The sequence below is a fragment of the Kogia breviceps genome, chromosome 2 (assembly GCF_026419965.1).
Source record: "Kogia breviceps isolate mKogBre1 chromosome 2, mKogBre1 haplotype 1, whole genome shotgun sequence".
Classification (NCBI taxonomy): Eukaryota; Metazoa; Chordata; class Mammalia; order Artiodactyla; family Physeteridae; genus Kogia; species Kogia breviceps.
In genome coordinates this window covers 32,256,858-32,281,908 of record NC_081311.1, presented here as the reverse complement: position 1 = coordinate 32,281,908, position 25,051 = coordinate 32,256,858, and the positions used below count along the sequence as shown (strand labels likewise).

General features: G+C 42.6%; 1 protein-coding gene and 1 pseudogene across 6 annotated transcripts in view; both read left to right on the top strand.

The window, feature by feature from the left end:
• ENTPD1 (ectonucleoside triphosphate diphosphohydrolase 1) overlaps positions 1-25,051 on the top strand; it is a 128,764-nt gene that overhangs the window by 89,948 nt on the left and 13,765 nt on the right. For 3 of the 6 annotated variants that reach the window (XM_059054516.2, XM_059054513.2, XM_059054519.2), the window contains exons 3-7: positions 13,039-13,156; positions 15,632-15,782; positions 17,738-17,897; positions 18,777-19,016; positions 20,263-20,529. In XM_059054516.2, the coding sequence (XP_058910499.1) occupies positions 15,694-15,782; positions 17,738-17,897; positions 18,777-19,016; positions 20,263-20,529 (756 nt within the window). In that variant the 5' untranslated portion in view covers positions 13,039-13,156; positions 15,632-15,693. The remainder of the gene's footprint in view (positions 1-13,038; positions 13,157-15,631; positions 15,783-17,737; positions 17,898-18,776; positions 19,017-20,262; positions 20,530-25,051) is intronic. The other 3 variants (XM_067024966.1, XM_067024964.1, XM_067024965.1) reach the window with 1 other exon arrangement.
• LOC131751111 (ral guanine nucleotide dissociation stimulator-like 2) lies at positions 1,859-4,279 on the top strand (annotated as a pseudogene).

Below are 25,051 nucleotides of genomic sequence, written 5' to 3'. Positions count from 1 at the left end.
TCAACCTCAAATACTCTTGGAAAATATATTATTTTTACTCCACTGGATTTTAAAAAAACAACACCTGGAGATGAGTGGTGGTGATGGTTACACAACAATTTGAAAGTACTTAATGCCACACTGTACACTTAAAAATAGTAAAGATAGTCAATTTTATATTCTGTGTATTTTACCACAATAAAAAAAATAAAAACAACAAACAACAACAAAATTGCAGTTTGTATTAAAGGTCTAGAAACTCCAACTGAAGGAAAAAGAAAGGAGGAAAATGGTCTCTGTTTCCAAGCCTTGCAAGCATCACTGTAACTCATGGAGACCTGATTTGTTTATAGAGTACTAGAGTCACATTCAAAAGGACAAGCTTTGTTTATTCAAAAGGGCTAACTGAGGCAGACTGATGAAGCTGCTGAAGTTGCCGTTAAAGCTACAGGGACACCAGAGGGCAGACAGCAGAAGCAAGAAGAACTACAGTCCTGCATCCTGTGGAACAAAAACCACATTCACAGAAAGATAGACAAGGTGAAAAGGCAGAGGACTATGTACCAGATGAAGGAACAAGATAAAACCCCAGAAAAATAACTAAATGAAGTGGAGATAGGCAACCTTCCAGTAAAAGAATTCAGAATAACGATAGTGAAGATGATCCAGGACCTTGGAAAAAGAATGGAGGCAAAGATCGAGAAGATGCAAGAAATGTTTAACAAAGACCTAGAAAAATTAAAGAACAAACAAACAGAGATGAACAATACAATAACTGAAATGAAAACTACACTAGAAGGAATCAATAGCAGAATAACTGAGGCAAAAGAACGAATGAGTGACCTGGACGACAGAATGGCGGAATTCACTGCTGTGGAACAGAATAAAGAAAAAACAATGAAAAGAAATGAAGACAGCCTAAGAGACCTCTGGAACAACATTAAACACAGCAATATTTGCATTATAGGGGTCCCAGAAGGAGAAGAGAGAAAGGACCAGAGAAAATATTTGAAGAGATTATAGTTGAAAACTTCCCTAACATGGGAAAGGAAATAGCCACCCAAGTCCAGGAAGCGCAGTGAGTCCCATACAGGATAAACCTAAGGAGAAGCACGTCGAGACACATAGTAATCAAACTGGCAAAAATTAAAGACAAAGAAAAATTATTGAAAGCATCAAGGAAAAAATGACAAAAATCATACAAGGGAACTCCCATAGGTTAACAGCTGATTTCTCAGCAGAAACTCTACAAGCCAGAAGGGAGTAGCATGATATACTTAAAGTGATGAAAGGGAAGAACCTACAACCAAGATTACTCTACCAGACAAGGATCTCATTCAGATTTGATGCAGATATCAAAAGCTTTACAGATAAGCAAAAGCTAAGAGAATTCAGCACCACCAAACCAGCTCTACAACAAATGCTAAAGGACCTTCTCTAAGTGGGAAACATAAGAGAAGAAAAGGACCTACAAAAACAAACCCAAAACAATTAAGAAAATGGTCATAGGAACATACATATTGATAATTACCTTAAACGTGAATGGATTAAATGCTCCAACCAAAAGACACAGGCTTGCTGAATGGATACAAAAACAAGACCCATATATATGCTGTCTACAAGAGACCCACTTCAGACGTAGGGACACATACAGACTGAAAGTGAGGGGATGGAAAAAGATATTCCATACAAATGGAAATAAAAAGAAAGCTGGAGTAGCAATACTCATATCAGATAAAATAGACTTTAAAATAAAGAATGTTATAAGAGGATCAGGGGCCGGAGACCTACAGGAACAGTGGCCCGGGACCCGCGCTGCCCCCACCCCTCCTGAGCAGGCGCCCCCATGGCCCGACCCCCCTGATTCCTTCACTCGGCCATGCTCCCATGGCCTCTGCGGCTGTTTTGGGACACAAGTCCCCCCGGGGAAGTTGTGCTGAGCAGCTTCTGGAGTCGAGACCCCGAAGAGGGTGGGGACCCAGGTGGGGGCCCTCCTCCAGGAGGAGGAGGAAGACGATGAGGCCCCTGTGTCTGTCTGGGACGAGGGGGAGGATGGTGCCACCTTTACTGTCACAAGTCGCCAGTATCGGCCTGTTGATCCCTTGGCCCTGAGGCCTCCCCCGTGTTCCTCTCGGAGGCTCCGAGCTGGCACGCTGGAGGCCCTGGTCAGACACCTGCTGGATGCCTGGACATCAGGGACTGACGTGACCTTCACGGCAGCCTTCCTGGCTACTCACCGGGCCTTCACCTCCATGCCTGCCCTGCTAGAGCTTATGGCTGACAGACTGGAAGCCCTTGAATCTCATCCTACTGATGAGCTAGAGAGGAGAAAAGCGGTAGCCATCTCTGTACTGTCAACCTGGCTGGCCTCTCACCCTGAGGATTTTGGCTCTGAGGTCAAGGGTCAGATTGACGAGCTTGAGAGCTTCTTGCTTCAGACAGGGTATGCAGCATGGGAGGGTGTTGGGGGGGGGGGACACTGACCTCATCCACAACCGCCGGTCCTGGGTGGATCCCCAGACCCCCGAACTTCCTAAGCCCCTGGCCCTCCCCGGTGATCCCCCTGCTGACCCCATGGATATCCTGGTGTTCCTCGTTGACCACTTGGCCGAACAGTTGACCCTGCTAGATGTGGAGCTATTTCTCAGTCTGGTCCCCTCTCAGTGCCTGGGGGCCCTGTGGGGTCACAGAGACCGGCCAGGCCATTCCCACCTCTGCCCATCTGTCCAGGCTACTGTCATACAGTTCAACAAGGTGGGAGGAGCAGTGGTCAGCTCTGTCCTGGGGGCTACCTCAACCAGAGAGGGGCCTGGGGAGATGCCCATATGGCCACTCCATCCACCCCAATGGGCCTGGCTGCTGGAGAAGTGGATCTGTGTGGCAGAGGAGTGCCATTTGCTCCAAAACTTCTCTTCAGTGTATGCTGTGGTGTCAGCCCTGCAATCCAGCCCCATCCACAGGCTTCGGGCAGCCTGGGGGGAAGCAGCCAGGGACAGCCTCAGAGTCTTTTCCAGCCTCTGCCAGATTTTCTCCGAGGAGGATAATTATTCCCAGAGCCAGGAGCTCCTCCTGCAGGAGGTGAAGCTGCAGCCTTCTCTGGAGCCAAATTCCAAGAAGTCCCTGAGGTCTGGCTCCAGGGTGGGGGTGTGGTCCCATACCTTGGCACCTTCTTGAAGGACCCCGTGATGCTGGACTCAGCCTCCAAGGATGAGCTGGAGAATGGATACATCAATTCTGACAAGTGGAGGAAGGAGTTTGCTGTCCTTTCTGAGCTGAGGCAGCTCCAGAACAAATGTCGTGGCTATGGCCTCCAACCTGACCCCAATATCCAGCGGTGGCTACAGGGGCTCTAGCCACTGACAGAGGCCCAGAGCCATCAAGGGTCCTGTGAGGTGGAGCCATCCAGTACCAGTGACCCTCTTGCCCCGTGGGTGCTTCGGCCAACACTGGTCATCTCGCAGTGGACAGAGGTGCTGGGTTCTGTTGGAGGTCCCACACCCCTTGTCTCCTGGGACTGGCCCAGTGTGGAGGCAGAGGAGGTGCCTGGAACTCCCGCTCCACTGCTGACCCGGCTGGCCCAGCACATGAAGTGGCCATCCGTCTCATCTCTGGACTCCGCCCTGGAAAGCACTCCAGCCCTGCAGAGTCCCGCTGACCCCAGCCACCTCTCTCGCCCAGCTTCCTCCCCGAGGCCTTGTCAAGGTCACCGCCGCTCAGCCTCCTGTGGCTCCCAACTCAGTGGGGGTGCAGAAGGGGCCTCCAGGGGGACCTGGGCCCAGGGCCTCTGATTGCCACATCATCCGAGTCCAGATGAAGCTGGGGGAAGACGGCAGTGTCTACAAGAGCATCTTGGTGACAAGCCAGGACAAGGCTCCAAGTGTCATCAGTCGTGTCCTTAAGAAAAACAACGTGATTCTGCAGTGGCTTCAGAGTATGAGCTAGTGCAGCTGCTCCCAGGGGAGCGAGAGCTAACCATCCCCACCTCGGCTAACGTCTTCTACGTGATGGATGGAGCTTTACTCGATTTCCTCCTGCGGCAGCAGCAACGGCCCTCCACTGCTACACTGGGCTGCGCCAGTGGCCCTTCTGCCTCGGGAACTCCCCCAAGTGAGGGAGGAGGGGGTTCTTTTCCCAGGATCAAGGCCACAGGGAGGAAGATTTCCCAAGCACTGTTCTGAGGAGGAAGCCCTGTTGGCTCCTAGAACTCATGGTGGCCGTGCCAGATGTGGGGAGCCATCCTGAATGGTGGCAGTTGCCACACTGGGAAAAAATCCAGAAGGATGGTCAACCACCCTGGGGCAGTGAAGCGCCACTGGTTTACCAGACAGCTGAGATCTAGCCCTATGGGAACTGGTAATCTTGGTATCCAAGATGGATACCTGTGTATAGCTTCCCACTTTCCATGAATGCAGCACACAGCTAGTTCTGCAAAAAGGATCTGTTTCTGATTCCTGGCCACATCCTAGCATGCTAAGGGCCAAGGAAAGCACTGGAAGTAGGGGGAAAGGAAAAGCCTAGAGGCTCTGAGCCCCAGGGGAAGGGAATGGTAAGAAAAAGGTTCTAGTAGGAGTTCCTCTTCCTACTCTGGGTCTTCCTGTCACTGTAACAACACTAATAAAACAAAACACTACCTGAACTCTAAAAAAAAAAAAAAAAAAAAAAAAAAAGAATGTTACAAGAGACAAGGAAGGACACTACATAATGATCAGGGGATCAATCCAAGAAGAAGATTTAACAATTATAAATATATATGCACCCAACATAGGAGCACCTCAATACATTAGGCAACTGCTAACAGCTATAAAAAAGGAAATCGACAGTAACACAATAATAGTGGGGAACTTTAACACCTCACTTACACCAATGGACAGATCATCCAAAATGAAAATAAATAAGGAAACAGAAGCTTTAAATGACACAATAGACCTGATAGGTTTAATTGATATTTATAGGACATTCCATCTAAAAACAGCAGATTACACTTTCTTCTCAGGTGCGCATGGAACGTTCTCCAGGAAAGATCACATCTTGGGTCACAAATCAAGCCTCAGTAAATTTAAGAAAATTGAAATCATATCAAGCATCTTTTCTGACCACAATGCAATGAGATTAGAAATCAATTACAGGGAAAAAAATGTAAAAAACACAAACACATGGAGGCTAAAGAATACGTTACTAAATAACCAAGAGATCACTGAAGAAATCAAAGAGGAAATCAAAAAATACCTAGAGACAAATGGCAATGAAAACAAGATGATCCAAAACCTATGGGATGCAGCAAAAGCAGTTCTAAGAGGGAAGTTTATAGCTATACAAGCCTACCTCAAGAAATAAGAAAAATCTCAAATAAACAATCTAACCTTACACCTAAAGGAACTAGAGAAAGAAGAACAAACAAAACCCAAAGTTAGCAGAAGGAAAGAAATCATAAAGATCAGAGCAGAAATAAATGAAATAGAAACAAAGAAAATAATAGCAAAGATCAATAAAACTAAAAGCTGGTTCTTTGAGAAGATAATATCAAAATTGGTAAACCATTAGCCAGACTCATCAAGAAAAATAGGGAGGGGCTTCCCTGGTGGCGCAGTGGTCGAGAGTCCACCTGCCGATGCAGGGGACACGGGTTTGTGCCCTGGTCGGGGCGGCTGGGCCTGTGAGCCATGGCCACTGAGCCTGCACGTCCAGAGCCTGTGCTCTGCAACGGGAGAGGCCACAGCAGTGAGAGGCCTGCATACTGCAAAAAAAGAAAAAGAAAAAGAGGGAGAGGACTCAAATCAATAAAATTAGAAATGAAAAAGGAGAAGTTACAACAGACACTGCAGAAATACAAAGCATCCTAAGAGACTACTACAAGCAACTCTATGCCAATAAAATGGACAACCTGGAAGAAATGGACAAATTCTTAGAAAGGTATAACCTTCCAAGACTGAACCAGGAAGAAATAGAAAGTATGAGCAGACCAATCACAAGTAATGAAATTGAAACTGTGATTAAAAATCTTCCAACAAACAAAAGTCCAGGACCAGATGGCTTCACAGGTGAATTCTATCAAACATTTAGAGAAGAGCTAACACCCGTCCTTCTCAAACTCTTCTAAAAAATTACAGAGGAAGGAACACTCCGAAACTAATTCTATGAGGCCACCATCACCCTGATACCAAAACCAGGAAAAGATACTATGAAAAAAGAAAATTACAGACTAATATCACTGATGAATATAGATGCAAAAATCCTCAACAAAATACTAGCAAACAGAATCCAACAACACATTAAAAGGATCATACACCATGATCAAGTGGGATTTATCCCAGTGATGCAAGGATTCTTCATTCTTCAAGGGATGCAAACCAATCAATGTGATACACCATATTAACAAATTGAAGAATAAAAACCATATGGTCATCTCAATAGATGCAGAAAAAGCTTTTGACAAAATTCAACACCCGTTTATGATAAAAACTCTCCAGAAAGTGGGCATAGAGAGAACCTACCTCAACATAATAAAGGCCATATATGACAAACCCACAACAAACATCATTCTCAATGGTGAAAAACTGAAGACATTTCCTCTAAGATCAGGAACAAGGCAAGGATGTCCACTTTCACCACTATTATTCAACATAGTTTTGGAAGTCCTAGCCACAGCAATCAGAGAAGAAAAAGAAATAAAAGGAATACAAATTGGAAAAGAAGAAGTAAAACTGTCACTGTTTGCAGATTACATGATACTATACATAGAGAATCCTAAAAATGCCAGCAGAAAACTATTAGAGCTAACTAATCAATGAACTTGGTAAAGTTGCAGGATACAAAATTAATGCACAGAAATCTCTTGCATTCCTATACACTAATGATGAAAAATCTGAAAGCGAAATTAAGGAAACACTCTTTTTTACCATTGCAAGAACAAAAAAAAGAATAAAATACCTAGGAATAAACCTACCTAAGGAGACAAAAGACCTGTATGCAGAAAACTATAAGACACTGATGAAAGAAATTGAAGATGATACCAACAGATGGAGAGATAGACCATGTTCTTGGATTGGAAGAATCAATATTGTGAAAATGACTATACTACACAAAGCAATCTACAGATTCAGTGCAATCCCTATCAAAGTACCAATGGCATTTTTTACGGAACTAGAACAAAAAATCTTAAAATTTATATGGAGACAATACAGACCCCGAATAGCCATAGCAGTCTTGAGGGAAAAAAAACGGAGCTGGAGGAATCAGACTCCCTGACTTCAAACTATATTAGAAAGCTACAGTAATCAAGACAATATGTTACTGGCACAAAAACAGAAACATAGATCAATGGAACAAGATAGAAAGCCCAGAGGTAAACCCACACACCTATGGTCAACTAATCTATGACGAAGGAGGCAAGGATATACAATGGAGAAAAGACAGTCTCTTCAATAAGTGGTGCTGGGAAAACTGGACAGCTACATGTAAAAGAATGAAATTAGAACACTCCCTAACACCATACACAAAAATAAACTCAAAATGGATTCGAGACCTAAATGTAAGACCAGACACTCTTAAACTCTTAGAGGAAAATATAGGAAGAACACTCTTTGACATAAATCACAGCAAGATCTTTTTGATCCACTTCCTAGAGTAATGAAAATAAAAACAAAAATAAACAAGTGGGACCTAATGAAACTTCAAATCTTTTGCACAGCAAAGGAAACCATAAAGAAGATGGAAGGACAACCCTCAGAATGGGACAAAATATGTGCAAACGAATCAACAGACAAAGGATTAATCTCCAAAATATATAAACAGCTCATGTAGCTCAATATCAAAAAACAAACAACCCAGTCCAAAAATGGGCAGAAGACCTAAATAGACATTTCTCCATAGAAGACATACAGATGGCCAAGAAGAAGCACATGAAAAGCTGCTCAACATCACTAATTACTAGAGAAATGCAAATCAAAACTACAATGAGGTATCACCTTACACCAGTTAGAATGGGCATCATCAGAAAATCTACAAACAACAAATGCTGGAGAGAGTGTGGAGAAAAGGGAACCCTCCTGCACTCTTGGTGGGAATGTAAATTGATACAGCCACTATGGAGAACAGTATGGAGGGTCCTTAAAAACCTAAAAATAGAATTAACATATGATCCAGCGATCCCACTACTGGGCATATACCCAGAGAAAACCTTAATTCAAAAAGACAGACACACCCCGATGTTCATTGCAGCCCTATTTACAATAGCCAGGTCATGGAAGCAACCTAAATGCCCATCGACAGAAGAATGGATAAAGAAGTTATGGTACATATATACAATGGAGTACTACTCAGCCATAAAAAGGCACGAAATTGGGTCTTTTGGTGAGACGTGGATGGATCTAGAGACTGTCATAGTGAAGTAAGTCAGAAAGAGAAAAACAAATATCGTATATTAACGCATGTATGTGGAACCTAGAAAAATGGTACAGATGAACTAGTTTGCAGGGCAGAAGTTGAGACACAGATGTAGAGAACAAATGCATGCACACCAAGAGGGGAAAGTCGCTGCAGGGCTGTGGGGATGGTGGTGTGATGAATTGGGCGATTGGGATTGACGTGTATACACTGATGTGTATAAATATGATTTTAAAAAATGCTACAGGGACTTTTAAGAAAGATTCTAAAGGACCAGTATGTCTGAAGAGACCAAAAGAAGTTAATTCACACCATTGCCCATGTTACCTGGCTTCTGGGGTTTTTGTTGTGGGGAAGGGGTGGAACTCAGCCCCGTGGCACTACCTTATATTAGACTGTGTTTATTAACATCTTTTAGGACTGGAAGGAGGTTAGGGACTATATAGTTCTAACTCCCCTTATTCATTCATGTGTTTTGAGCAACAGTTGTCTGTTGAATTCCTTCTTTGTACCTAATATATAATAGGATCTACCATTGTGGATGCTGGATATACCATAGTATGCAACACAGACCTGCCCTAATATAGCTTAGGATCTAATAGGGAAGACAGACATTAATCAAATAGCCACGTAAATATGTAATTACACATTGTGGCAAGTGCTGTCTTTAGAGGGAAAATACAGGTTGTCTGAGACATGGATTAGGAGGGTAGACTCAGATCTGAGAAGGTCAGGGAAGGCTGGGATCTCAGGTGAAGGGCTTTCTGGGCAAAGTCTCTGGAATAGAAACCTCGTGGCCAGTGGGGAACTGAGAGTACGCTAGTGTGAGGGTGGGTGTTTTCTGAATGAGGAGAGGGTTGAACATCCCACTTCTGCTGTGTCAGGAGTAGAAGTACGTCATCTACTGTTCCAATTTTCTCCTTCTTTTCACATTGAAGGAGACTTGCTCAGAAGCCTGGACCTGTGACATTTGCACAGGTAGAATTATTTCCATCCAAAGACAGGCTCTGCCCCACTTCCACATGGCCTCCAGTCTCCCTGAGCTCGGGCTCTGTTGCTACCCACATCTCCAGATCTTCACCAAGGCACACTGGTGTCTCATGAACCAAGCAAGGTCATTTCTGTTGACCCTCTTTCTAGACCGCTGCTTCTGTTCACTCAGCATAGCTCATGAAGATCAGTTATGGTTGATAAAATCATATGTATGATCAAAAAAACAAGCTTAAGATGAAGTTTATACACAGTATGATTGCAACAATATAAAAATTACCATGCATTAAAAAAGACCAGAAGGAAGTAAATAAAAAGAACAGTGATGTCTAGTTGGTGAAATCTATTTTTTCCTTAATTTTAATTTTTTTATTGGGGTATAGTTGTTTTACAATGTTGTGTTAGTTTCTACTGTACAGTGGAGTTCCTTGTGCTGTACAGCAGGTTCTCATTAGTTATCTATTTTATACATATTCGTGTATATATGTCAATCCCAATCCCCCAATTCATCCCCCCCTTCCCTGCTTGGTGTCCATACGTTTGTCCTCTACATGTGTGTCTCTTTTTCTGCCTTGCAAATCGGTTCATCTGTACCACTTTTTTAGATTCCACGTATATGTATTTTAATATATGATATTGGTTTTTCTCTTTCTTACTTCACTCTGTATGACAGGTTCATCCACATCTCTACAAATGACCCAATTTCGTTCCTTTTTATGGCTGAGTAATATTCCATTGTATACATGTGCCACATCTTCCTTATCCATTCATCTGTCGATGGACATTTAGGTTGCTTCCATGACCTGGCTATTGTAAATAGTGCTGTAAATGAACATTGGGGCTAGTTGGTGAAATCTTAAATGTCTTTTGTTTCCTTTTCCTTTCATTTTCTAGATGTTACTGAATAAAATTATAGTACTCTTAAAAGAGAAAATCATATTGAAATAATAATATTAAGGGGATGTCAGATCTCTTCCTCACTACTGAAATCTTTGATTTTTCTTTGGTGTGAAGGACATACTTACAGGGGCTTTTGGAAATGTTTTAAATTTGAGCTACAGAGAAACATTGGGTATGAGTAATAGCATGACAAGGCACAGCATTTCACAAAACATTTCTATAGGATGGAATTTTTATTTAAAACAGGATTCTGTTGTCACTGAGTCTGGGGGATGCTGGTTTAAACTAGGTTAAGCGGGTTTCTCCACTGTCAGACTTCTCTGAAGCAGTCACTACCCAGTGGGTTCGTGAGCCCAGGATGGGGAGAGAGCATGCAGCGTTCCCCAGACTTCTGGGAAACTTTCTTCACTCAGGTCCCTTGCAGGCTTAGCGCTCTCTGGAACATGCTTTGGAAAATGCTTATGTAGGGAAAGAGAGCCAAAGCTGGTGGCTCCTGGGGCTCTAGATGGATCAGGTGAGGTATGACTATCTTTACTACCCATTCAGCAAGTCAAACTGCTCTGGACACAGTTTTCTACTATAAAATAAGAGGATTAATGAAATGAACTTCTAGCTCTAAAATGGGCCAGCTATGGAAAACAAGTGAATATGCTTGTTAGTTTTGTGACAACGATAGGCAAACTCCCCGAATGTTCAAACTGAGAATTTTCAGACAATCAAGCTTTATATTTCCCTAAAAGCAGCAAGCGATGCCAAATTTTTATTCTGCAATTCATTTGGAAGACAGAAAACATTTGTTCCAGTTCAACAGGTCAGCATTGCAGGCTGCTGTATATACAGCAGGAAATGCCCTCAATTCCTGTGTCAGTGCTCTACCCACCTTCTCAAGCACTTGCCAAATGAAATGTAGTAAAAGTTTTCCTTTCTCAACCACCTCACTGTGTAAGGCCTTAGAGAAACAGGCTGATAGGAGCAAGGCTGGTTCCTTTGCTCTACTGGAAGAGTATCTTTCATGTCAACATAGTAGACAGAATAGAACATCCTGATTCCAGATAAAGGCTGCTTGCTGCTGCTGCTGCCTCGCTATCTTTTATCGTATACTTCTGTGGTTAGAACATCTTCTGACAGGAAGAATTCAGGGACCCTGCTAGGGAACAGCAGGATTTTCTGCCATGTAACCCCTGAGGCTTTTGCTCCACCCTGAGAGGTTTACCACAGGTTCAAAGGCCCCAGACCTCAGTTAGACCCCTGTCTGCTCACAAAGCTCACCGCCTAAGCCGGTTCTTGGTTTGATCTCGCTGCAAGCCTAGTTGCTGAGGGGTCTGTGCAGCTTCCTTCCTGGCGGCTCATCTGAGCTGTGGCCCTCACAGTGCGATCTGCCACTTGATAATGCTTAAGTCAGCAGTTGTTTTACATCTATCCCCTCATATTGTCTTATCACCTGGGAAGAACCTAAAAACTCCAGGGAGAAAAGAAGACAAGAATTAGAATTCAACTCCCTGGACCACTGCAGATAGCTAAACGTAGAGCTTGTTGAGGTGTCAAGTTTTCTTCCATTTCACCCCACGGAGTATCACTGTGCTGCTGTATGAGCATCCTTGACCTTCCATAACATCTGCAGTATTCTCTGCCTCCTTCTGCACAGTGGGGCTTCCCTGTGGTCATCAGCATTATGCCCCCATAAAGAAAAGGGCCCGCATGCTTGCTTTGGGCAAAGTGATTAGGTGATGGAGCCTGGATTTGGATCAGAGTCAGACCCAAGACCTTGTGCTCCTTATACAGAGGAACAGAGGAGCAAGGTCCAGACAATAGTTTTCAAATTGGTGCCCCACTTAAAGGTCTGACTCTGATCGAAAACCAGCCTCCATCACCTAATCACTTTGTATCTTGACTAAATTACTTAACCTCTTTGTACTTTAGTTTCTCATCTGTATAGCGGGGATGAAACAGTATGTACCTTATGGTACTGGTCTAGCAGTTAAGTCAGATAATTCTTATAAAATACTCCTCACAGCACTTGCCTGGTGCATGTCATGCCCTCGTGAAATGTGATATGGTGACTTTGTTCTTCTCCTTTCTCTTCTGACCACCTAGTTCTTGCTCATATTGTCTTTTTACCTTTCCTCCTCCACCTTCTTTCTTACTTTATTCTTCCTTTCATTGCCTTCTATGCTTAAGAGCCAAAAGCATGAAGTTAAAGTACAAATCTTTTAAATTTATTGAATACAATTTATAGTTATATTTGTAATTAAAAACAAGCACACTTAGTATTTTCCATGTCTCTTTTCCAGAGTACAGGCCACATACTAGGCCAATTAAATCACAAATCTGGCGGTCAGACATCAGCATCAGTAGCCTTTGAAGCTCTTCAGATGATTCTAATATGATTCCAATGTGCATACAGGTTTGGGAACTTCTAGACTGATGGCTTTCTACTCCCTCTATATTGTCTCGGCTACTTCAGTATATAGTTCTGAATCTTGGCTGCAATTTAGAATCACCTGAGAAGCTTATAATATGGATGCTTGGGCCCTACCTTGGCTAACGCCTGGATATTTCTAATGTGCAGACAGCACTGAGAGCCATAGTTCTAGAGGGATTGGTGTCCTGGTAGATCTTAGCACAGCTCCAGGCACTCACTCCACACCAACCTACCCCCACTATGAATTAATATACTTTCTCCTCTGTGTTTCTGAAAACCCATGTCTTTGTCTCCTTTCTGTTGCAAGCTGAATATGGAGAAGAATGATGTAATGCTGATAAGTTCTTGGTTTGTTTTGCCCTCAGTTTGGGATTGTGCTGGATGCGGGCTCTTCTCACACGAATTTGTACATCTATAAGTGGCCAGCAGAAAAGGAGAATGACACAGGGGTGGTGACTCAGATAGAAGAGTGCAAAGTAAAAGGTAAGATGAAGAAAAAGGGACTGGGAGACAGTGGGCATGAGAGCATGTGAGGCATGTGGGAAATGAAACAAACACATGAGAAAAAGGGAAGTCGAGTGAGAACGCAGCGGAGCTGCTATTGTTGCTATTTTATAAACAACTGCTATTTTATTATCATTATTAAAACGGTACTGAAATCAGTCCTTAATGATGAAGCCCTTGAAAGATAAACTTTCAAATAATTGGGTAATAGTAACTCCCATCAACAGAACAATTCTATGTGCCATGCACTTAGTACTGAAAATGTGTTATTTCATCCTCACAATCTCCTTTTAAGGAATGTATTATTATTCCCATTTTTTAAAAATGAGGGCACTGAGGTTGAAAGAAGTTATGGCACTTGTTTAAGGTTACTTGAGCTAGTAAGTGATGGAACTGGGACTCGAACTGAAATCTGCCCAAATTTAACTAAACCCTTAACGGTCATATGATTAGCAAATATTTTCTCCTATTCAGTAGGTTGTCTTTTCGTTTTGTCACTGGTTTCCTTTGCTGTGCAAAGATCTGCCCAACTTTAAACCCACGTGTAAGCCAGTGGTTCTCAAATTTGAACCTGCATCAGAACCACCTGGAGGGTGTGTTAAAGCACAGGTGCTTGCTCCCGCCCCCGAGTTTCTGGTTCAGTAGGTCTGGGATGAGGTCTGAGAATTTGCACTTCTAACAAGCGCCTAGGTGATGTTGAGGCTGGTGGATCCAGAGGATTGCTGCTCTTAATCTTTGTCCTCTAACCTATGGCTTGGAAGGAACTTTCAAAAGCCTTTAGCTGCTGTATAGGCAGGCAAATCATAGACCCTTAGGGCTGCGAAAAGGACCTTGTGGATCACTGAAGTCTTGTTTTATAGAAAAGGAAGCAAAACCCTGAAAGACTAGTGACTGGCAAGGAGGAACAGAACCAGGACAAGAATCTGGGCCTCCAAGTTGCACTGCAGGCTTCCTGCTACTCTGAGTCACTGCATTGCATATTGAGTCTTTTCCTAGTTAGTTTTCTTTTAAGGTTACAAGACAAGTTAGGGTTGTGGACAACAGCCCTTCCCACTCCCTCCCACCCAACACTCGCGCCTGCACCGAGTATTACCACACCGCACCGTCACCTTTCTGACCTTTATCTCTCTTGGCCTTTTGAGCTAGGGACTCACTGTTTAGTTTTGGTCAGACAGGTAACCTAGGCCCCAGAAGATAATGACTTTTAGTTTGGTGGCCTGTGGGGTCCACTAATTTTCATAGTTTACCAAGAAAGCTGTAGATAGGATACGTTTCCAAGAGAGCAAGTCGTTCTACCCAGTAGCCTGATGGCCTCAGAATTTGGCCCCATCAGTTCTGAGGTAGTACTTCAAACATTTCTTAAAACCCAGATCCCTCATTTTATTGACTTCTATTTAATAATTCACTGCCTTCCATTTCTTCTTCCACATGTTGTTGTTGTGTTAACCTAGCAGCTGTCTCCTGAGACACATATCCCCAGGCGTGTTTGGCTTAATAAATGCAGTAATTTTCCCTTCTCAAAAGCTAGAGTTCTCTAATCAAATATTTAAATAGAAAGGTGAGTTGAAAGCTACCAGTTATTGAAGGCCAGACTTTTTGAGTCAAAACACTTAGCTGATAACTTGGAGCTGATTTTCTCATTACAGTTAAGTAAACAGGCTATTTAAAATTTGGTGAATGAGATATGGATCAGATATCTGGTTACTTATTGTTAAAGCAAATCCTCACTATAAAGCACTGAAAATATAGATGTTTAGCTTAAAGTGAGCCAAAATTGTTAACTGTTAAATAACTTCAAAAAGCATAAAGCATCTTGGCTCTAATCCTCTCCACAGCAGCAGTTAAAATGGCTCTAAAACTGGATAGTTTTACTAGGCAGACAGGGTATCAGAGTGGAAAAACTGCTGAGGAGACATGGGTTCTATGCCTGTTTCTTCTAACAAAGGAAGAAACATTGCTTCAGAAATTTTAGGGTTAGTTAGTAGCTGTTCCTGTCTTTTCAGTAAAAGCCCATGTGCCTGGTACATATTTTAATTTTTTTCTAACTGTTATCTTTTGTCTCTCCCATCTTCTAGGAATTAGTGTTGTTAATTACAACTTTGTGGAAGAAACGTCATAAAGCAGCTATATAGAGTAGTTATCTATAAGATCCCCATTTAAGTCTGAGAGAGCCTGGTTTTAGGAAGGTTATGCATGCAATTGAATGTGAAAATTGCGCCATCCAGTGGCAAAGTTACTGAACAGCAGACAGACCCGGCTTGAGGTCTGAAAATAAATCCTACCGAGGCCTAGATTCAGTGAGTTACCCTGTAAGTTCAAAAACTGAACAGGTATCACAAAAAGAAATTGTCTCCTTGCATTTTCTCAGAAAACATCAGTATTTTCTCTAATAATGTGAAGATATGTCCTTTTCTTTTAAAAACAATTTTCATCTGCTTTTACATTTTTCTCTAGGTCCTGGAATCTCAGAATTTGCTCAAAAATTAAGTGAAATAGACATTTATCTGACTGCATGCATGGAAAGAGCCAGGGAAGTGATTCCAACATCCCGGCACACAGAGACACCTGTTTACTTGGGAGCCACAGCAGGCATGCGGTTGCTCAGGTACAGCAGCCTGTAGGGACTGAGAGCAGCAGGGAGAGAGGTTTGGCAGCTGCTAGAGCCTCTGAGTTATGGGCGAATGCCGCACTTCTCTAACAACCCAATTCTAGACATGCTAAATGTCCACACCTAAGAAAGAAAATCTCAGTCAGTGGGTAAAATTCCAAAACTCTTAGTTTTCATAATGATGGGAGTTTAAGTATGCAAAAAAAATAAAAGGCCTCTTGCTCATCTCCCCACAGGGAATTCAAGGGAATGATGGCACAAAGGGAGGAAGATTGAGCCTTTATGCTCTGGGATTTGGGGCTACAGATTTAGCAATTCCACATCTGGGAGGAGGAAAGCCAGAGGAGACTCGCAGACATCCTGAGACACAAATCATCACAAGTAGCACATCTTTACTGGTCACCACTCAGTATCTGTGGGCATTATTTGTTCATTTGTTTGTTCATTCATTCATTCAGTTTGTACTGACTGCCTGCTCTGTCCCAGGACATGGAAGTAGGTGACTCATCTTCCAAGATCAGAATTTTGATATAGGGCGACCAATTCTTTGATAGAGGAGTGCTCAGAGCTGCTATAGGAGCACACTTGTCCCTGCCAAGAATGGGAGGAGGTCAGGAAGACTCACCAGAGGAGGGGATACATGAGCCAAATCATGAAGGACTTGTGGGGGGAGGGGGAAAGGCATTACAGGCAGAGCAGACATCATATGTTCCATAACCTATGTTTATTTGGCACCTGTTATGTGTCAGGCATAAGTCCCTGCTTTCCTGGATCTTGTGTTCTAATAGATGCACAAAGGAGTGATATGTGAGAGACCAGGGCATGGTCAGAGGACTATGGATAGTTCTGCATAGGTAGAACGTAGGGTACATAGAGTTAATACTAATAATGACGATGGTGATGGTAGCAGCTTGTATTTGTTGGGCCCTTACTATGTTCTTAAATTTAAATCACTGTAGCTCTATGGAGTAACAGGTATTATTAACTATTATTAACCAGATTAAGGAAGCTGTGGTGTACAGCTGTTAAGTAACTCACCAAAGGTCACACACCTGGCAAGTGGTAGAGCCAGGATTCTAAGAAGGCAAGATTCGGATCACAAAGTGGCTTGTGGGCCATGCTTGGGAGTTTGAAGTTTATCTGGGAAACAATGGGAAGCCATTAAAGGATGTTACACAACTGGTGCCACTGGTAGAGAGGTGGATTGGAGGAGAGGAAAACTAGGGATAAGGAAGCTTTTGGGAGGGTAAGGAAGCCATTCAAATGAGAGATTACTGGGGTCTAATGCCAGTTGGAAGGCAGCATTTTCTGACCCAGAGACTCTCAGTATTATGTTGCCTAGATCTTGGAAGGAATTGTATTCCATCGTCATTGTGACAACCCTGGAAGAGTTCTTTAGATCTCAAGGTCTCAGACCCCAAAACCAAGGCAGAATATGAGAAAGATTTTTTATCCCACTCTGGCACCAACTGAGGTTGGGTATCTGTCCCAGGACATTTTCTACTTGATATCTACTAGAGAGCCCTAATTAAAAACTTCAAGCAGAGCCTGAGGCTACGTAAGCAGCTTGAAGCCACCGGCAGTGGCTAATGTAGCACACATCAGCTCTAGGCTTGGTGATCAAACAATATCCAGCTACCACCACCACAGCAATTAAAATTACTCTGATAATTTCTTGGAGCCAGGGAACAACAATGAAAATGGTAATTTAAGAGGACCAACCTACATGGGGATTGGAAGGATCTGGATTTGGAGAAGAGGGGCCAAAAGAGTAGTTAAGTTCCTCCCCAAAGAGGGGCTCCTCCCACACAACCATGTGTGGGGATCTCCATCCTTCTATTTATTGCAGTGAGTTTATGGTTCACTTCCTAGGGGAACTGGCTGGAAGCTCTGGCTGCAATGGGTAGTCATAGTTATTCAAACAAAACCAGTAACCTCAGCTCTTTGTGCAGGATGGAAAATGGACGGTTGGCAGACAAGATCCTGGCTGCGGTGGCAAACAGCATCAGCAGCTACCCCTTTGACTTCCAGGGTGCCAGAATCATCACTGGCCAAGAGGAAGGTGCCTATGGCTGGATTACTATCAACTATCTGCTGGGCAGATTCACTCAGGTGATTGTCTCACAGCATCCATGGAGGTGGCTCCCTGTGGGTCAATGCCATTGGTATCTCAGGCAGTACTTGGATCACTAAACAGAATGAATGATGGATAAATGAACAAATTAATTTACCCTCACATTTGCAGGGGTCACCAGAGGTATAATTCTCTCACAAGAAGTCACACTATTGGAGAATAAGGAAGCCATATACAGAGATACAGAAAAAATTTTTTTAAATCTATCATTAAAAATAAAGATAGCTGAGAGTCCGCCTGCCAATGCAGGGGACAAGGGTTCGTGCCCCAGTCCGGGAAGATCCCACATGCCGCGGAGCGGCTGGGCCCGTGAGCCATGGCCGCTGAGCCTGCGCGTCCGGAGCCTGTGCTCCGCAATGGCAGAGGCCACAACAGTGAGAGGCCTGCGTACCGCAAAAATAAATAAATAAATAAAAAATAAAGATAGCTAATATTTGCCTAGTGCCATGTGTCTTGTGCTATGCAAAGCACTCTTCATGTACTGTTTGACTTAATCTTCAGAATAACCATATGAGGTGTTCTCTCATTTTAGAGCCTCAAATCGAGGCCTAGAGGAGGCAATTATTCTGCCCAAGGTCACATGGCTAATAAGCCAATGAGTAGGGATTTGAACTGGAGTCTTTCTGGCTCCACATCTTGTGTTTGTAAACTGCTCCTATATTGCTGCAGTCTGAGCTGTGTCTTTGAAACCCCTGGTTTCTTGCTGTTGATCTGATGCAGACTCAGGAACCTCTGGTGAACTTTATTTCACCCTTATCCTCTGCTCCTTTGCCTTAGGAAGTCCCTGAGTCCAAGAAATAGCATGAAAAGGGGGATGTCCAGATCATTCTACCACTGGTGACTGTACTGTCTTTCAGAAATTGAGTTGGTTTAACCTGAAACCAAGTGAAGGCGATACTCAGGAAACCTATGGAGCTTTAGACCTTGGGGGAGCCTCTACGCAAATCACTTTTGTGCCCCGAAACGAAACGACTGAGTCTTCTAACAACACTCTGCACTTTCGCCTCTATGGCAAGAACTACGGTGTATACACACACAGCTTCTTGTGCTATGGGAAGGATCAAGCCCTCTTGCAGAAACTGTCCAAGGACCTTCAGGCAAGTGTAACTGAATCCAGACCGCCCTCCCCACAACTGGGCCACCAGCCCCTGCATCCTTGTTTTCTCTTTCTATTTCAGTAACTGTTCTGAGTTGGTTACTGTACTTTCCAAACCTTTTCAGGCAGGATATCTAACTACATCTGGTCAACCCCTGTGAATTTTCCCATCCAGATACCACCTCCTATGTTTGTTTACTGCACTGTCTCCGAGGACATGACTCAAATCCTTTCTTTGGAAATAATTTCTCACCCCATGGGGCTGACAATGAAAAGTACATGCTACAGTAGTGTGTGTATGTGTGTGTGCGTGTGCATGCGCACACAGTTTTTAAGCTCTTTCCCACTTTGCAATCTCCATTTCCTACGAACTGCAGAAAACAAGGCTATTAGAAACAACCTGGAGAGGAGGGGCAAAAAAAGTCAGGGAAAATGCAGAGTTTTTAGATCAACACTTCAAATCTTGTCCCCAGACACTTTTTGCGTTTTGAAGGCGAGAAAAGTCAAACGTACTCAAAATCATGCAAGTACCAGCACATCCTGACAAACACAGAGCAAGGATGTCAAATCCAGCTGTTCCCTGTCTCTACTGAAAGGACAACCAGCTCTCTGCTTTCCTCCAAAGCTCGCTCTCTGGTTCTCAGAAACACTATCAATAAGATGACTGCCATGGGAGGAGGGGCTGCTGAGAGACGCCTAGTGAGCCCTAAGTTTCCACTAAGCCTCTCATCCACAGCAGCCCCTTTACTTCTCTTGAACATACTGGGTTGTGGGTTGAAAATCATTTTGATACTCCTGCCTTAAATGATCTAAGGCACTTCCAGCTCTTGAAGCTTTTGCTTTTTGACTTGGAGGTAGGGCCAGGGATATAGGCAGACCCCCAGAGAACTACCCTAGGCTCGGAACTTTGAGAGCCTTGAGAGTTTTCCTTGTGAATCTGCTTCTGACTTACGCGATTAGTACTAAGCGCTAGGGGCCATTCCAAACTAATGGAATTTCTGGGCCCAGCTTCAACTATATTAGCTTTCTATGAATAGCAAAAGTGCATTTACATCTGATACCACTTCTGGTGCCTGTTATACAAATATGACTGTTACCCAAGGGTAAAAAAGGCAGAGCAGGAGCATATTGATGCCAGTGCTGATTGCCTGGCTATTTTTCAATTGCTACACATTATTGAAGTCAGACTGGTGCTTTTGTACTCAGAGCATTTGCACATGATGCCTTCAAGTGGTTTTTCTATTCAGGGTACAAATGGAACCATCCGTGACCCATGCTTTCACTCTGGATACCGGAGGAAAATGAACATGAGTGACCTTTATGAGGCTCCCTGCATCAGGAGATTTGAGGCGACTTTTCCATTTCTTCCATTCACTGAAGTTGAAATCCGTGGCACTGGAAACTATCGACAATGCCGGCGAAGCATCCTTCAACTCTTTAACACCAGTTACTGCCCTTACTCCAGCTGTTCCTTCAATGGGATTTTCTTGCCACCCCTCCAAGGGAAGTTCGGGGTAAGTTTGTGACATGGTGATATATTTGTTACAATAGTTTTTGGTTGCAAATTACAGAACATGTGCCTACAAAGGGTTTAAAGAATAGGATTTATTTTTCTCTCACATGGTAATAAGCCTTGAGGTAGATAATTCAGGGTTAGTTCTTTAGCTTAATTGTGTCAGGCCTTGGATTCAGCTTTTCAGTTATTTTCTTGGTCTTATTGTAGTGCTACGATGGCAGTTATTGCTCTAACTAAGCATTATGTCTTCACATACAAAGCCAGCATAGGAAAGAAGGAAGTTTATCTCACATACATCTCTCTCCAACTTTGCAGAAGTGCCAACAAACATCTTTTCAGATGCCATTGGCCAGAATTTGGTAAAATGCACACCTCTGAACCAATCTGTGATAAAGAGGAATGGGTTACCATGTTGGTTTCGACTAATCATTGTTCATCCCCTGAAACTGGGGAGTCTTCCTGAGCAAACTGCTTTCTTCTACTAGGTATAATCAGGAATCTGTAATCTAGGAGATGGGGGCTGGCTGTTGGGTAGGCACCCATTAGGATCTGCCACAGGTGGCTTCTCAGATATCAGAAGGAGAAGCAGCATTTAGATGTCTTGGGTAAGGATTTTCCTCTGTAAAGACACTTAAGAAGTAGAAACTCAGGGAGTCCCAAGGAAACAAGAAGATAGCATAATTTTCATTAAATTTTGAAGCATTGGAGGACCATTTGAATCCTGACTCCAAATCCCTTCTTTTCTTGATTTTCCAGAATAAGATAAAATATTTGAGCAGAAATAGAAGAGGTGCCCCTTGATCTAGTCATTATTCAAATGTCATATTTCGGTCTTGGAGACCAAGAATGATAGTAATCATAGTTTATTAGTATACTGCTAAGTTAGCTACCATCAATTGAGTTCCAATTATTGACTAATAGATCCATTATCTCACTTAATCACTTTAAGATATCATTCAAAGAAACAGTGAGCTTTTGTCTACCTTCACACTCTTTCTCCCTTTTTCAGAAAAATAGATCCACATGTAAGGAAGGAGATTCTACTCCCCTCTCAAACCCCAGCAGAAGAGTTTCTCCCAAAGTCTCCTGACCCAACCCAATGTCACAGAAAGAACTTCCTGGAGAGAGCACAGGCCCTGTAGTAATCATATCTGGCTTAAATTCTGGCTTTGCCATTTGTGAACTATATGGAGCTCTTCATTCCCTTGGTCACTGGAAAACAGCAGTGGGTAGAATCAAGGATCCTGGCTTACCTTAACCATGGCCCAGACTGCAATTTCCCTGCCCCTCCAGTTTCCTGAGGGAAATACATGACTGCACAATGATGGCAGAGTAATACTTGGTCATTTGTTGGCTCCAAACCCCAATTCAGAACAAACGAGACTCTCACCTCGATGCCCTATAGCTGAACCGCCACTGGCTGCCCATCCTGGACTTCTTTGAGCCAAGTCCCTTGCCTTGGATCTAGCTGCTGGAAGAGAAAGGAGAGTGCCACAGAAGGGAGGAAGATGGCCAGGGATGCTGGGAACAGCCAAGGGCCCTTTCCATTCCAGAAATTGCTAGGAAGTATAAAGGTACATCTGAAGGAAAAGGAATATATTATTTTGTGTTGACTTTTAAACTTTTTTGAAACCTTTGCCTCCTGAGAGAACATGGCCCAATTTTCGCCTTCAAGCCTGACAAACCCTTCTGACTTGGCAGGGTTGGGGATGGAATTTCTTGCCTTTGAATGTGATTCCCCCAATCAAGGTAGGGACACAGAGTTGGAAAAGCATGGAGGAGCCTTGATCTCCTCCTGGTAGCTTTTCTGTTTGGTCACTTAGTCCCTCAGAGAAAGACTTGTACACTGAAAACCACAAAACACTGATGAAGGAAATTAAAGAAGACACAATGGAAAGACATCCTCTGTTCATGAAAGGCTTAACATTGTTAAAATGCCCATACTATTATACCAAAAGTGATCTACAAATTCAACGCAATCCCCATCAAAATCCCAGTGGTGCTTTTTACTGAAATATAAGAAAAAATTATAAAATTCATTTGCAATTACAAAAGACCCTAAGTAGCCAAAACAGTCTTGAGAAAGAACAACAAAGCTAGAGGTGTCACACTTGCTGATTTTAAAATATATTACATTACATTTAATTAAAATTAATATAATTAAAACAGTATGCTACTGGCATAAAGACATATAGACCAATGGAACAGAAGAGAGTCCAGAAAAAAATCTACACATACATGATCAACTGATCTTTGACAAGGGTGCCAAGAATACACAATGGGGAAAGGGCAGTCTCTTCAATAAATGGTATTGGGAAAACTATGTATATCCACATGCAAAAGAATGAAATATATGATTAGACTATCCACAAAAATCAACTCAAAATGGATTGAAGACTTGAACACAAGACCTGAAACTCTAAAATTCCAAGAAAACATAGGGGAAAAGGTTCATGACATTGGTCTTAGCAATGACTTCACAGATATGACAGCAAAAGCCCAGGCACCAAAAGCAAAAATAGACAACTGTGACTACATCAAACTAAAAGCTTTTTGCACAGCAAAGGAAACAATCAGCAGAGTGAAAAGGCAAGCTACAAAATGGGAGAAAATATTTGCAAACCGTGTATCAGATAAGAGGTTGATTTCCAAAATACATAAGGAACTCCAACAACTCAATAGCAAGAAAAAAAATAACGCAGTTAAAAAATGGGCTAGAGAGTTGAATAGACAATTCTCCAAAGACAACATACAAATGGCTAACAGGTATATTAAATGTGGTCAACATCACTAATAATCTGGGTAATGAAAATCAAAACCACAATGAGGTATCACCTCATACCTGTTAGGATGGCTATTATCAAAAAAGCCAAAGACAAGTGTGGTGAGGATGTGGAGAAAATGGAACCCTTGTATAGTGTGGGCGCAGCCAGTGTGTAAAACAGCATGGAGGTTCCTCAAAAAATTAAAAATATATTTACCATATGATCAAGCAATCCTACTTTTGGGTGTTTATCCAAAAGAATTGAAATCAGGATCTGGAAGTGATATTAGCACACTAATGTCCATTACAGCACTATTCTCAGTGGCCAAGGTGTGGAAACAACCTAAAAGTCTACTGATGGATGTTGACAGATGAATGGATTTTTAAATTTTTTTTTGAATTTTATTTTATTTTTTTATACAGCAGTTTCTTATTAGTTATCTATTTAATACATATTAGTTGTATGCAGGTCAATCCCAATCTCCCAATTCATCCCACCACCACCCCCACACCCCCCAACCTCTCTTTCCCCCCTTGGTGTCCATATGTTTGTTCTCTACATCTGTGTCTCTATTTCTGCCTTGCAAACCAGTTCATCTGTACCATTTTTCTAGATTCCACATATATGCGTTAATATACGATATTTGTTTTTCTCTTTCTGACTTACTTCACTCTGTGTGACAGTCTCTAGGTCCATCCGCATCTCTACAAATGACCCAATTTCATTCCTTTTTATGGCTGAGTAATATTCCATTGTATATATGTACCACAATGTCTTTATCCATTTGTCTGTCGATGAGCATTTAGGTTGCGTCCATGACCTGGCTATTGTAAATAGTGCTGCAATGAACACTGGGGTGCATGTGTCTTTTTGAATTATGGTTTTCTCTGGGTATATGCCCAGTAGAGGGATTGCTGGGTCATATGGTAATTCTATTTTTAGTTTTTTAAGGAACTTCCATACTGTTCTCCATAGTGGCTGTAGCAATTTACCTTCCCACCAACAGTGCAAGAGGGTTCCCTTTTCTCCACACCCTCTCCAGCATTTGTTGTTTGTAGATTTTCTGATGATGCCCATTCTGACCAGTGTGAGGTGATACCTCATTGTAGTTTTGATTTGCATTTCTCTAATGATTGGCGATATTGAGCAGCTTTCCATGTGCCTCTTGGCCATCTGTATGTCTTCTTTGGAGAAATGTCTATTTAGGTCTTCTGCCCATTTTTTGATTGGGTTGTTTGTTTTTTGATATTGAGCTGCATGAGCTGCTTGTATATTTTGGAGGTTAATCCTTTGTCAGTTGCTTCATTTGCAAAAATTTTCTCCCATTCTGAGGGTTGTCTATTCGTCTTGTTTATAGTTTCCTTTGCTGTGCAAAAGTTTTTAAGTTTCATTAGATCCCAGTTGTTTATTTTTGTTTTTATTTCCATTATTCTTGGAGGTGGGTCAAAAAGGATCTTGCTGTGATTTATGTCAAAGAGTGTTCTTCCTATGTTTTCCTCTAAGAGTTTTATAGTGTCCGGTCTTACATTTAGGTCTTTAATCCATTTTGAGTTTATTTTTGTGTATGGTGTTAGGAGGTGTTCTAATTTCATTCTTTTACATGTAGCTGTCCAGTTTTCCCAGCACCACTTATTGAAGACACTGGCTTTTCTCCATTGTATATCCTTGTCTCCCTTGTCAGAGATTAGTTGACCATATGTGTGTGGGTTTACTTCTGGACTTTCTGTCCTGTTCCATTGATCTATATTTCTGTTT